General features: G+C 46.9%; 1 protein-coding gene across 1 annotated transcript in view; it reads right to left on the reverse strand.

Moving 5' to 3' along the window:
- Positions 1 to 6,294: 6,294 nt before the first annotated feature.
- BRINP1 (BMP/retinoic acid inducible neural specific 1) overlaps positions 6,295 to 14,884 on the reverse strand; it is a 159,981-nt gene continuing 151,391 nt past the window's right edge. The window contains exon 8 of the mRNA XM_074362115.1: positions 6,295 to 8,367. Within this exon, the coding sequence (XP_074218216.1) occupies positions 7,227 to 8,367 (1,141 nt within the window). The 3' untranslated portion in view covers positions 6,295 to 7,226. The remainder of the gene's footprint in view (positions 8,368 to 14,884) is intronic.

A 14,884-nucleotide genomic window follows, 5' to 3' on the forward strand; every position in this document is an offset into this window, starting at 1 on the left:
TGGAATAAAATAGTGGTGCCAGGTGACTTCCAAGGTCTGGATTATTCTTATAAATAACTTTGTCAGGCCATTTATTTGCACTTGGTGGGGAGACTGTGTAGTACAGTTAGAAGACCTGTTTCTGGAGACTGACAAATCATAATTCCATCACTAGCTGCGTGGCCGCAGACAAGTTACTTCACTTTCTAAGACTCGGTTTCTTCATGTGTAAACTGAAGTGATAATTGGACCCACCTCACTGAGCTGCCGTGAAATTAAGTGAGTAGCTCACATCGAATTCTTACTGTCATGTTTGGCCTTTGCAATGAGCCCAGCCGATGTTAGCTATTCTTACTCAGCGCATTAATTTGCATATCTGTCTATCTAAGGTATAATTTTATTTATGTCACTTGTTTAACAAACAGATAGGCTTCTTCTATGCCAATCACTATTCTAGGCTCTTAAAAGTATTTAATTCTCACAACAATCATGTGAGAGAGGAACCTATTAAGAACCTCATTTCTACAGAAGAAGGAATTGAAACACAGAGAGGTTAAATGTCTCAGTCAAGTCGCAGAGTTAGTTAAATGGATGAGCTCCAATTATTTTCTCCTGTCTCTAGGCTGCGCTCAGAGCCACAGCTCTCTGCTGCCATGATTTTAAGTCAGGAATGATGTTGACCGTAACAGTTAAATCGCTCACCTGGAAACTGGGGGAATCTGAGTTCTAATCCGAGCTGTGTAGGTGCCTCATAATTCGGGGAAGCCCAGCTCCTGGGTCTAGGCTTTAAGCACAGCATCCTTCTGTGCACTCACTAACCAAATGCTAGGTGACGTTCTTATTAATTTATAATGATATGTTACACAATTAATCACATGTAATTAACGACCCCTTGGCAGTGTTTATAATCATCCTCTAATTTATAAGCACACTACAGTTTCCTCCCTGGCGCAAGCCTGTGGCAGAGCCAGGCCCACCTCGGTCCCGGTTAGGGCTCACGGGGATCACCGGGCAGGGAGAGCCCGGCCATCCCTGGTGACAACGACACAGAAACGCAGACCCGTGGCTTGCCTGTCCCTTCTCTCTCCTTATCAATCAGCTCTGAAGACTCCATTTAAATTTTTTATCAGAGCCATTTTCTTCTTGGCATCAATGGCTCCATTTAGAAGTTTTATCGAGACTGTGAAATCTTGACTGTGGAGAGACTCCTTGTTCATACTTCAGGTTCCTAGGGAAATACTGGCCCTTGGGTGGAGCCAGTGCAATTTTGGTGGACACCTAGCAAGCAAGGAATTTGGGGCGTAGAGGTCAGATACTCAAATGAGAGAAACTCAGTTTGTGACTCATGAAGCTCATTTGTTTATTCCAAGCTATTTAATGGAGGGTTTTTTTTTTTTTAAATTGATTTAATGCTGTCATAGACTGGAAGGCAGCTGTGCTCACCCCTATACCACCAATGCACACACGCTGTCACAGACTGAATGTTTGTGCCCTCCCCAAAAGGACACATTGAAATTTTAACCCCCAAGGGGATGGTATTAGGAGATTCGGGGGTGATCAGATCAGGGCAGGAACATCATGACCCATATAGAAGAGACTCCCAGGAGCTCTCTTGTCTCTTCTGCCATGTTTGGACACAGTGGGGAGAGAGCCCTCTGTGAACCAGGAAGCAGATTCTCACTAGACACTAAACCTTTTGGTGCCTTGATCATGGAATCTCCAGCCTCCAGAACTGTGAGAGGTAACTGGTTATTCTCTAAGCCACCCAGTCTCTGGTATTTTTGTTAGAGCAGACAGAACTGACTGGAACACACACCCTCTCCTTCCAACTTCATGTACTAGTTATTGTACCCGATTCAGTGAATTACTCTCTCTCGCCACTGATGATGCGATACTTACCAACACACGCCTGCGCAGCTTTTAACCTGGCTCATTACTTTCTGGTTTGGAGACCTCTGTCTTCTAGTCATTACTTACACAGAATGTATCTACTTAATATATTTGGGATTTAATATACGTTGGGTTTTATTAACGTGACCATAATTGACATTTCCTTCAGGGTGCTTATCTGAATGTTAAAAACTGCCTTTCCTGAAGGCGGGATTCAGCTATATGAACTACAGTAATTGACATGCAATCCTTGGCTAAAGTAACATTGGGATAGTGAAAAGAGAACTAAACTCATGCTCAGTGTTCAAAACCTGTAGGATAACTTTGGGTACCACTCCTCGTCTCTGAAAGCTGAAGTTTTACATTTCATAAAATCAAGGGTCTAGACTAGATCAGAGGTACTTACTGAAGGATTGTGGCATCCTAGAGTGTTCAAGAAAGATCATTGAGGGATATATGAAATATTATTCACAAGTATATGTGGGTATTTTTATTGGGAAAGAGTCTAGAGGTTTCACATTTCTCAAAAAGATCTGTAATTCCCCCCAAAGTAATTGTATGAGAGGTGACTTCCTGCTCATTGGTCCAAAACTATCCCATTCCATTGCCTGTATCCACCTTGACTTGAGTTGTTGGAAGGAAAGAAGGTTCCAAACCAAAGCAGTCAGAGAATGTACTGTGTGCCTTGACATAGAATGCTTACCACTGGATCTGATCCTGAGAAGTAAGGAATGACCTTACACTTGTAACTTCCTTCCCTGACAGTGATTTGGAGGGACAGGAATATTGCAAAAGGAGAGAGTTCTTTCAGTAACCTCCTCTGTCCAGGTTCTTGGGTTGGCAGACCTGGAGCCAATGGTAATGACTCAGTTTTCAGGACGAGAATGATCTCTGCTCAGTCTGAGCTCACTATAACCGACCAAACATTTGCACTGATATTCAGCTGGAAGAAATGCCTAACTATAAGATTTTGGTGACATAGAAAAGAGAGAGGGAGAGAGGGGGACATAATACATGTGAGTTTCTGTACCTTATTAGTTTTAATGTCATGGGGCTGATTCTTGTCTTGGCTAGGAGGTTGGACTGGACAATCATATACTTTGAGACAGTGAAAAAGGAACTGCAATCATGGTCAGTATTCAGTATAGTAACTTGTATAACTTTGGGTATAACTCCTCGTCTGTGAAGGCTGAAGTTTTACTGACCTTTAATGATCCCTTTATTCCAAAGAGTCTATGGTCCTATGTGTCCACTCTTCTCTCCACTTTCCCTGAAGACTTGACCATCTTTAACTCTAATAATGTATTTTGCTTTAAAGTCTGTTTTGACTGCTATTAACAGCACTACATCAGTTTCCTTTTAGTTAATATTTGTCTAGGCTACCTTTATCCATCTTTTAATTGTCAGACTGTCTTCCCCCTTACTTTTTAAATTTATAACTTGTAGTCTGACCACCTGTCTTTTTACTGACCAGTTTTGTCCAAGGACATTTATTGTGATTATTTGTGTTATAAGTTTTGCTATTATGCCTGTTTATGTATCCAGCTATTTTAATTATTCTTTTGTTCTCCTTTTTACCTTCTTTTTAATTAAAAAAAATTTACCGCTATAATTTGAAAGTTATCCGGTCCTCATCTACTATTTTAGCGGTTAATCGCTCCTCACCATTTGACTCTATGATATTTTCCCCCAATTATTTATCACCATCTACGGGTCCATATTATTCTTTTCCCTTTCTTTCCACAGAACAGCGAATAGCAGATAATTGTCATTGAGATAATTTTATCAACAGAGACAACAACAAGATACTCAACATTTAAAAATATATCCTTGGGGCTGGATAATCCCAAAGCATCTTTTTTTCTATTGTGTCAATTTGTTTTACTTCCCAGTCTTTCTTCCACTTGTGACGTACAGTCTCGGCGCGACTCTGATTTTAATCAACGCGGGGAGCCTTGCTGTTAGTGTGACCTCTTTCATGCTCTCCTCTTTGAAGGGGGCAGATATGCCAGGGTCCAGAATTTCCCCATGATTTTATCTGATAGCTAATTAATGGCCTTCTGTGGTTTCCATAGCAATGCCACGCTTTGCTGCCAGGCTTATCCAAATGGGCATTCTGTTCACTCTTTTGCCTTAGCATAAGCATATTAATCAGACACCACAGGTCCTTGGCCACTGCATTAAATGGGTAAGACACTAATTGAATTAAAATCTCACTTGACGTCTTCAGGCTTTTCTCTCCACCCTCAGATAAGAGGGGAACCTTGTCAGCTCAAAGAGCTGGACCCAGGCAGGAGACATGTGGAAATCCACAGAACATTTGTGTCCTTTTATAGCAAAGCACTTTCCCTTCACTTCTGAATAAATATTTTGATGTCTGAATCTTTCTCTTCCCTTGAAAATGTCTCTACTTCCCTGACCTTTCCAGTTACTAGACAATGCTGTATTCTTTTTGTAATATGAAGTGATGGAGTTAATGTTGTCAAGGTAAAGGGAAAAGGTCTTTCCTACACACACACACACACACACACACACACACACACACACACACAGCTGGTGAAGTCTGGGGAGGACCTCGGGTTGAAGGTTCTAATTGCACTGGGATGAGGATTGGGTAGCACACTGCCTATGGGGAGTGCCCGGCAGTCTGTGAAGGACTGTGGAAGTATAAGGGATATGACCTTCTGAGTCTTTGGAACTGCTTGGAAGGGAGAGATGAAAGGGAAAGGAAGAGAAACAGTGGAGAGGAAATCAGACTCAAATCCATTCTTCAGGTCATAAGGATTACAGATGCTTGTTTCAGTTTCTCATAAAGAGTCAAAATCCTCTCTTTCCTTGGTGGACTAACTATTCAAAATGATACCTCCTTAAGGCTCTTGTTTTAACTGGCCCTTTAACTGCAGATTTATTCCGTTGTGCTTTTCCGTTCTCTGTTCCTTTGCCCCTTCTGAGCCTTGTTATTTATCCAAGTCCTATTCACTTTCAGCACTCGGAATGAATGTGCCCACATAAAGCCTGTATCAACCCCACGAACAGAGTCCATAACTTCTTCAGGGCTCCTTTCTGTGTGGCTGACCCCACAACAGCACTCATCATGGCGTCCTGTAATTATGGTGTATTATTTTAATTGGTTCCTCTCTCTCTCATTAACTTGTGAGTGGCACAAAAGCATGGGCCATTCCCTTACGATCTCATTTTTCTGGCATGCCCCATTCATCTGCTAAGTGTTGAAGAGATGTTTGATGATTAACTGACCTTCTGCAAAGTCTTGTGCTTGATAAACAGCTTCTATGTGACCTCTGGCATGAAGAATTTCCAACCTAAATTTTGAGAGGGTTTTGGAACCCTCTCAAAATCTGAGGTCCAAACAACTACGTTGATGTGAAGTGCATGTTAAATATTAAAGTTGGCATCAAAATATATGCTACTTCGTACTAAAAACTAGGGCATTAAATTTGGAATTTACTATTATGGAGGAAAAAAAAAAAAAGAATCCATTTGCCTCCCGCCAACCCACACCCACGTAAATCAACTAGATAGCTCTTTACCTCTTATGCACTGAAGCCCTTTCCTTTCATCGTAAAATAAACTCTGTGTGTGTGTGTGGGGGGGGGTATTCTCTTTGAGTCATATTATCTCAGACTCCAGTAACTCCTGAGATCGTTTTTGTATTTTATCTACAAAAACATTGACATGAGAAAAAACTGCACACACACAAGCTGGTAAAGTGTAGAAGAATCTGATGGATAATAATTAGATCCGTTTTATAAGACAAGCTGGAATGAGCACTATTGCTCCCCTTCAGTAAAAGAGGAATCCAAAGAATGTTGCTGATAGAGCTAATTAGCTTCATGCCCCTGGAATGGCCCAGTTAGCAAACGGGTGATCGCCTGGAGATGGTAAAGAAAAGATGTGCACAGGGCAGACTGTTGAGACCAAAGGAGTTCTATTTTCTCTTCCGACCCTGAAGTCTGTGATCCTGTCTCTCTGCTAACATGGAATTGAAGATTCAGATACTTGATACCTCTAGTATCTAGATACCTCTGGTAAGTACCACCTTAGCAAAAAGAGCAACACAGAGTTCCTGGAGAGGAAGAAATGCTATCTGCCCAAATCCTCTACAGGAGTGTTTTGAAACAAGTTTTCCTTCTTGCATCTCTCCTTTCAGTTTAGACCCCAAGTCGCACACTAGGATTCTCTGCTTTCACAAATGCCAAAGTCGTCGCAGTGTTAGTTTATTTGTACTTGTGTGTGTGCGTGTGTGTATCTGTGTGTGTATTTGGCGTTTATCAAAGCATCGCTTTTTAGATACCTACTTGGGCAAGTCAGTCTGGCAGATCAATGCAATATTAAAACCTACCCTAGTTTATTTTTGTTATTGATTTTTATTCAAACTGAGATTTACTTACTATGCAAAGCATTTTTAGGAAGTTGGACACCATTTCTTTCTGGAGACGGTAGGTGAAAGGGTTTTCTGGATTGAAGGAAAAAGCTATCAAAACCACCTGAGACTGAAAACTACTTCGGCCCTTGGCAGTTGGGTTGGAGGAGGAAACTCATAGAAGTGGCCCGCGTGAGTTGGGACAGGAGCTGCCCGGGGAGTCAGAAGGCAGGGCTCAAATCCGTATCTGCGCACGTGTAGACACAGGCACACTCTCTCTCTCTGATTCTATTTCCCAAACTGAATCAAGGAGTTCAGCCAGCTCGTATCTAAGGTTCCTTATTGTTTTTAACACCCTGTGATTATGTGAATGCTTCTCCACCTGCCGCGCCCCCTCCGATCCCACCTATCGTCCAGCTTCAATCAGCTTCCGTTTATTCGGCATGAGAGAAGCTCCCCCGGTAAGATGGCGCTGTCATTGCATCCCCACCCTTGTGTGCGAATGAGTCAAAGAACCACAAGGAATTCAACATAGAGAGGGAAGAAATCGTAACCGAAGAAATATCTTCTTTATCTATGTCCATTTCCTCCCACGAGGAAAAATGGCAGTGTCGGTTGTACATTACATATATCTCTCTTTCCTTTTAGTGTTTAATCTTAGCACCTGCACAGCAGAGACCTTTACAATTCATTGCATATGCTCTCTCCCCTCTCCCCACCCCTCCCTGCAGCACCTGAGGCCTAAGAAGCAACCCCCTCCAAACTCCTCACAAGGCTGAGACCCTTCTTCGTGACAGAGTATAGAAGTAACAGACATGCCCAACGGTTTCAGACCGTCTCTAGAACGTTTCAGTTTCCAGCGAATGAAGATTTTCCTCCTTTCCTTTGAACAGTAATTACATTTTACAAATTCTCGTTTGTTCTCTTTTGCTTTGCTTTGTACAACAAAAGGGAAGGTCCGCGGCTGAGTCCCGGGTTAGCAGAGCTTGGCCGTCAGCTGGTCCGACTGTTTGAGGATCTCGGTGTTGTAGAGGTCCAGGGCGTGGTTCACCCTGATGATCTCGCTGTTGGTCAGCTTCAGCCGGTGCTTCAACATACACGAGAACAGGTCCAGCTGGGGTTTCCCCGGGGCCGCGGGAGGGGCCAGGCGGTTGATTCGGTCCCGAATATCCAACAGCAGGAGCATCACGGACGACGAGGAGTAGAACTGGCCGCCTTGCGTGTAGGACTGGTTGACCTGCTGCACCGCGCTGCGAAGGAGGTCAGCGTTGAACCTCAGGCTGTACCCGAACACCTGCACATCCGAGATCTTGATGTAGAACTGCCTCTTGGAAGGATCGGAGAGGTCCACGGGGCCCTGGCCAGTCTCGTTACGCAGGAGGGTGGGGAGCCGAGTCCGACTACGTAGGTAGATGTGGACCGTCTCGAAAAACGTTTTCCACCGATTGCCCAGCAAGAGAGTCCAGTTGTAGCACTGGCTGTTCTGGAGGCGGATCTTCTCCCAGCGCGGGTAGCCGAATTCCCCGAAGGGCATGTTCCAGCCCTCCGAGTGGCTCCCGCTGAAGGGGTTGACGTAGACAAAGAACATGGGGTCCAGGCTGCTGTTGCGCATCTGGCAGATGCGCATGGACATGCCGATCACCATGTGGATGAAGTCCATGCGGTTCTTGTTGCTCTTGAGAGTGAGGGACATGCGCTTGCGCCACCGGGGGTCAAAGAAGGTGTCGAGGCGGATCTCGTTGCTGATGAAGGTGGTGTGGACGTAGAGGCGCGAGTCCATCTTCTGCAGCAGGTACTTCAGCTCTAGGTCCTGGAAGTCCAGGTCGGTCTCGAAGCTGATGAACTGCTCGCTGCGCTCCGAGTCCACGTTCTGTGGCTCGCAGCGGCCTCGGTACAGCTTGTAGCCCTTGTTGCAGGAGCCGCAGAGCGAGATGTTGGCCAGGCTGCACATGGCGCAGCTGTTGTTCCCGCCTATGATGCAGGGGATGGGGCGCTGGCACAGCGTGGTGCTGCCGTGGCACACGCAGCTCCTCTGGCTCTCCAGGAACGTTCCCCAAAACCCGTTCTCATTGCAGTAGAGAAGCGACTGGACCCTTGCAAGCCACTGCTGAATTGTCCTGGGGGAATGGAGGAGAAATGGAAAATGTTAACCATCACGGGTGGACTTACAGTTATGCAACCGCCAACGCAAAGTGGAGCTGGGCTAATCCAACTACTCATGCAGAGTGGAGCTGCGGGAAGAGTGAAAGGACTGGGCAGCTCAGTGACGATGGGAAAGGCACTGGTTATAAACTACAAGAGCGACATTGTAACTCCTTGTGATGGAACAGACCAGCTCTGCGACGGCACACTTTATCCTTCCAATGGTCAATGTCCTCATCTGTAAAGTGCAGAGGTTGGAGTAATTATTCTTTGAGGTCCTTCCAGCTCCATGGCTCTATTATTCATTAGCCCCAAAGAAGTAGGATTCAGAAAATGAAAGTCTATCAACTCAAAACCCCCTGCCGGATGACAGCAGGTTGTAAAAAATCTTCAATAAAGAAGAATTTAGGGGTTAGTTCTTTTAACCTGTGTCAGAAGTTTCTGCCCTCTTTAAGGATTCTTGCCATGAGGTTACATAACAGCCAACAACTTCAACAGAAACAAATTATGTTTTGTATTACTCTGGAGATCACATAGTGATTCTATATTGGTGATCTCGTGTGATCCTCACAGTGGCTTTTCAAGACATCTAAGAAGGACGTGATTTCTGCCCTTCTTCAGAGCTCCAAACCCTCCAGTCAGTGAAATTTCCATCCCAGCGTGTGTCTCTAGGTCCCCCTCCCCACAGCCCCTCAACATGCTTATAAACGAACCCAAGCCTGTCCCCAGATTCCAGTCACTGAGACATTCCAATGAAGATAGATACTCACTCAGATAAGAGGCAACAGGAGAACAGGTAAAAATATGTGAGACAGTCAGCTTAGTGGCCTCTCATCTTTCCTCATTTCTGTGCGAATCACCTCTTGGCTGTCTTCCATGCTACAAATAATCCCTTACACGTGTATAGCACTGCCCCCCCCCCCCCCACAGGGCACACTCACTCCCATTTTCTCACTTGAGCTTCACAACAACACCCTGAAAATAGCTTGGGGCTTGAGGTCCGACAGAGATTGCTTAAAATCCCAGTTCCTCCACTTCTGAGCTGAGGGAACGCTGGGCAGTTTCCTTCCCTTCCTAATCATTCCTACCACACAGGGCTGCAGTGAGAACTTCATGAATTTTTATGGGAAGTCTTAGCCCTGAACTTGGTGGGTATTAAGGACTCGATAAAAGTTAGTTCTTGTTATTCCCGTGCAGGGACTCTCAGCTCCAGCTTCTAGACACAGCAAGAGGAGCTCGGAGGTGAAATCATACAGTGAGTGAATACAGAGATCTCCTGGCTCATGGCCGTGGCTTTTTTCAAGCAAGAGTCCACCAAGGAAGCCCTTCTGAAGGCTGTGCTGTGCGGTGGTAATGCTGATGGTGCTGACGATGGTGGTGGCGTGGTTCCTGATCCCCACTTTAGAAAACTGGACACAGAAGCCCTTTTGCATTGCCTGTGGTGGGACGTGTTAGCAATCCATCTATTCTATCATTTCCACTGCTGAGCCACAGTCCCCAAGCCCAAGAACCAGGTGGCGGTAGGCAGTAGAGCCTCATATTGAAAAGGACATACATCGGCCCAAGCAGAACTGAGTTCAGTGCTCAGATCGGTAACCAGAAACACGTCGCTTCGTGCCTTCAAACCTCAGTATCCGTATCTAAAACGAGAATAACAAAGCCCAGCTTATGCAGCGAGAGAGAGGACTGAATGAGACGATGTATTCAAAGTAACTAGCACAGAACCTGCCAAAGACCAATTATTAAATAGGTAATAATAGTAAGTACTCTCATCCCAGAGAGTAAGCGCTTCCTTTGAAGGCACTGAGACAGGCTCGGGGATTTCGCTATCTCTCTGGGGTTGGAGGGAAACCGTTTGGGTACACGGGACATTTGAAAGTGGATACTGTTGAAACGGCTTCCCGGAGTGCTTTGCTTCAAGTGAGTTGCTTATCAGTGGAGAGAAAACGGGGGAATAATTAGAATGCTCCTAGAAACTGCTCTGCCTTTGAAATCCACAGAACCGTCCTGGCCCTGCCAGGGAAACCTCCCTCGTGCCATTCAAAACACTGCATTGAAACTTCTGGTTTTTCGGTCAGTTTCCCCTCCAGGCTCTCCAGCTTGAGCCGGAGGGGGGGGGGGTGACTCCTTTCCTGAGCATCTAGCCTACAGCCTGGCTCTAAGTAAGTTTGCTGAAGGAATGAACAGACAAAAGTAATACTGTTTCTTATTTTTCATTTAAAGAAAAAAAAAAAACAAAAAAAACCTTCTCTTCTCCCTCCTGAACTGCATATTAGTTTTCAAGACCTTCCACCCACAGGGCTCCAGGCCTCCCCGGTCTCTGCTCCGTGAGACCAATCCTATTACAGCCTGGAGACCAGCAGCAGGCCCGGCCCTCAGGAGACGGAGCTGGAATGATAATGAGCCACGCGGCTCCCACCTCCCCAGCCAGAACACTGACTGAATATTGGCTATGAGTCATCTGATATTTTGGGAGCTGCAGGGGCCCGCCACACGTCCCTGATTGCGTGGTTCCATCTGACGAGAGTGTCATTTTCAAAATGCCTCTTTCAAATGGCCCACACTTGCCCCGTCACTCCCTCTCCAAGTGACAGGACAGTACCCCCTTTGGAGCTCCTCTGTCCCCATCTGCGAGGCATTCTATAACCCCGCAGAGCACCCCCTTTCCCGTGTCTCATCATTGGGACCCTTTGTCAGAGCCGGAGCCCCCACTCCTCGAATCAATGCCACATTGTGCCTGAACTCTCAGCATCCTCAATGGTAGGGAGACGGAGACGAAAGTTCCCGGTGAGGTTGCCACAAGCAAAGGGACTAGTGGCAAATTAGGATTCCAGGCCCGTCGAGCAGGAGGGCTTGGGGACAGAGGCCCTCTGAGGCGCTCTGGAGAGCTGCGTGGCACCTGCATCTCCTGACCTCAGAATAATCATGAGGTCGTGGGCTGTATCAAAGAAGGCATTAACGACACAGCAAGAGGGCTCAGAACGAGGCGGAGCGCAGGGAGGGGGCAGCAGGGGCGCCAGGCCCAGGGAAGGAGAGAGGGAACGGGGAGGGAAGGGGAGCACGGGGAAGCGTGATGAGAGCAGAGACGGCCTCGGTGTTGGAGATGGCGGGGGACACAAGGGAGCCTGACCCAGATGAGGAGGAGGGACCTGGAGCGGAGAATGTGATGGAGTGAAATTACAGCGGGCAGACTAGGCACGAAGACACTCAGCCGCACCTTCATGTGTCATAACCGTGCATGGGCCATTTTGAGGGCAGGCTGTCCTCTTCTGAAGTGGGGGTGGGTGGAGGTGTGACTAGTGAGCCCTGATTCTCAAGGTCAGTGAATTGTCCATAGATTTCAGGACTTCATTTGGAAAAGAAGAGCAAAACCAGAAAACAAGCTCCTTCCAGTTTTTTGCATGCTTATTCTTAGCACAAGTGACTTCTAATGATGAGCAATTGATCTGGATCAGCTCAACCTCCCACACCTTCTCCATCTCCAGCCAGTGCTCGGAGTAGTAATCACTGATATTGAGAAACCCTGCCCTGCTCAATGGCAGGCAGCACCTTAAACCAGCGCAGGGAATCAACGGCTTACAACTACTGAGCACTCACTGTGTACCAGGCGCTGTGCTGGAGGCTCTCCTGGAGCCACGTGGATAACCAACCTCATCACAGAAGAAGAGAGCGACACCTTGAGAAGTGGGATAACTCGTCTGACGTCACAGAGTTACTCCACAGGCAAATACCCAGCTCTCGAGCATCAGGGCGCATCTCACATCAGTGCCTTGTCGCTGTGCACTGCAATGTGAAAGTACAAAGACGAGGCCAGCAAGGAGGAGGAAGCAGGCCGCAAGAAGAGAGCTCAATTGGAATAATGGAAAAACACAGAAAGTCTGAGCGTGCGAAGGGCCTATTACCACATTCCTTGCTTCCCCTGGACCTGCCAGGGTCCCTCTCCTCCATTCACAGATAATTGGAGCTCACCGACAAGTGCTCGGGGAGAGGCCGGGGACCGGGGGTAGGAGGGACTGAGATCTATAAATACCATTTCCCAGGCTGGCTGGTGACAGCCTGCCTCAACCCTGGCAACGGAGGAGCGGCTTAATAGGCCAGCCCCAGAGAAGTGGGGCGAGGGGTCTCAAAAAGGGCGGACACAGCCCCACTGCAAGGCAGTCAGTGTATGGCAGTGAGGACCAGGTTCTAAGATGCTCTTCTCCATCCTTAGGGATCCAAAACATCTTCTGTTTGCAACCAGAGCTCAACTCCAATACATCCAAACTGACATCTTTCAGTTGGATGAGATTTCAGTTCACTCTGATGGGGGTTGGGGGGGGTGTTGCTGAGGGGAGGGGAGAAAAGTGGGAGGAGGGGAGGGCAGGAGGCTGCATTTTTATTCCTAAAGCTGGAAAACCCTGGCACCTGATTGGTAGGCTCTCACAGAGGCTACACATGAGGCAGCTTGGACCATAGAAGCAGAAAACCGTGGAGAAGCAGCCTTGGATAATATTCAGCCCATCTTCCTCAGGTTTAGACCTGAACATTGAGACTCAGTTGCTTCAGTTGAGGATCAACATTTCTTGAGTGCTTTCCATATCATGACAGTTACCCTTTATCCTCACATCAACCCCATGCTATAGGACTCCTTTGTGATTTCCATTCTACTGAGAGGGCACGGAAGACCAGAGAAGGGCTGTGACATTCCCATAGTCACACAGCATGGACGTAGAAGACCAGAGCTCAGAATTTCTGGATCCAAATCCAGAGGTCCCTCCATTCCCCAATGTACTTTTCCTACCCTCTCAAACTTCAGACTGGAGGAGAAGCTAAGCCCCGGGCCACCGAGACACCACCGCTGCTCCCCTGCAGGCTCTGTCTTGGCCTCAGCCAGGATTTTCTGGCGACCTGACAGGTCTCCCAGTGACACAGCTGGAGTGGCCCATCATTTGGAGGACAAAGGCTATGCCACCCAGGGCTTCCCATCAGTGCTTTCAAAGGCACACGTCTCCCTTTTAGAACCCCCCGGGTGGGGAGCCCAGGCTGGGATTCCTAATTCAAGCAAACTTCCTGCTGATTTTAATTGGAGGTTTTGCCTAAGACAGGAAGGCAGTGCCAGGCCAGTGGCATTTTAGGGAAGATCATACAAATCAAGCACCAAGGAGCAGGCAGGGGATAGATATAGGCTAAAATAGAAAACTGTAATCCATAACTCCCATTTGCCTACCAGAAGGGTTTATTTAAAACTGGAGAGGAAATGAAAAAAAAAATGAAATTGGAGTTCTGAATCACTCTTTTATTTATGCCCTGTACTTGCTTCCTGGCACTTCTTTGACATTGTAATGGGTGTCTGAATAATTCCGTGAGACTCCACAACATGTATACTCTGTAGACCATAGACTAGACTGGGAAGACAAACCGTTGTTTTTAGGTTTCTGATGATGCACTGTTTTCTGGTGGTGCTGTGCATGACTCCGTGTGTGTGTGTGGAATAGTGCTGATAAAAGATAAATACATCAGTGGTGTCAGAATGCTTGGGGCTCTGCTGAAAGAAGCCTTGGTTTATGGATGTGCTAGTGTGGATTATAACTGGCCATCAGACTCACTCTGTGTTCATGATTTTCCTCGGATTCATGTTTAGCTTTTAATCATTCCCCTGTCTGAGTTTCTATCATTGCCTTAATAGCCTGTTTTCCCTTCTTCTCTTCCGTTCTACACACGATGTTGAACAGCCCATAGCAATGGAAGAAAAGGCCAGAAGAAGAGTTTTGTGGTCCCTTGCCACGATGAAGATGCTTTCTGGCTTGGAATTGTGGCATGGAGGCAATAGGTCTATTTTTCGGAAGGTAGAGGTAGCCGGGAGAGCAGCAAGATGAAAATCCAGTGGAGTCTTTAAAAATAGGTTGTCAGGAGCTTAATTGGGGAGGGTAATGAAACAGTGTTTTGCAATTATATAGTTCTGTGTCTGGAGAGAGGTGACAGGCAGCATCAGCTACATTTTCAAACTCAGCATTTTGCTTAGGGGCCTGAATGTGCTGGAGGCAAATGAAGGAAGGATCCAGAAGCCTCCTTAGGGCTGACAGAAAGGCTAAAAGCTGCAGGGAGCTCCCGGGTGGAGGGCTGCAAGAGTGGTTTGTTCTTCCTGGGCAGTCATCAGGCAGGAGAATGACAGATGCAGCCCAGAGGGGAGAAGGGGAGCCGGGGCTAATCAGGGCCAAGGGACTTCGCCCTGCGGTACAATAACGGTCACCTAGATCGGTGATCTGGGCAGTGCGGTGGGCGAGCCAGCTGACGGTGTGGGGGTCAGTTACGTAAATGCTGGACCTGCTCTACTGCCATTTTGCCTTGGATATTTGACCTTGCTGTTTGACCTTGGACATATTACTTCACCTCTTTGATCCTCAGTTTCTTCATCTGTCAAATAGGGAAGGTGAGACCCACCTCACCCTTTGTCTCCAGCACTGGAATCAGGTACGCCCAGCTCCTGGGAGGTTTGCAGGGAAAGGAGAGCTA

This window comes from Camelus bactrianus, chromosome 4 (genome assembly GCF_048773025.1).
Source record: "Camelus bactrianus isolate YW-2024 breed Bactrian camel chromosome 4, ASM4877302v1, whole genome shotgun sequence".
Taxonomy (NCBI): Eukaryota; Metazoa; Chordata; class Mammalia; order Artiodactyla; family Camelidae; genus Camelus; species Camelus bactrianus.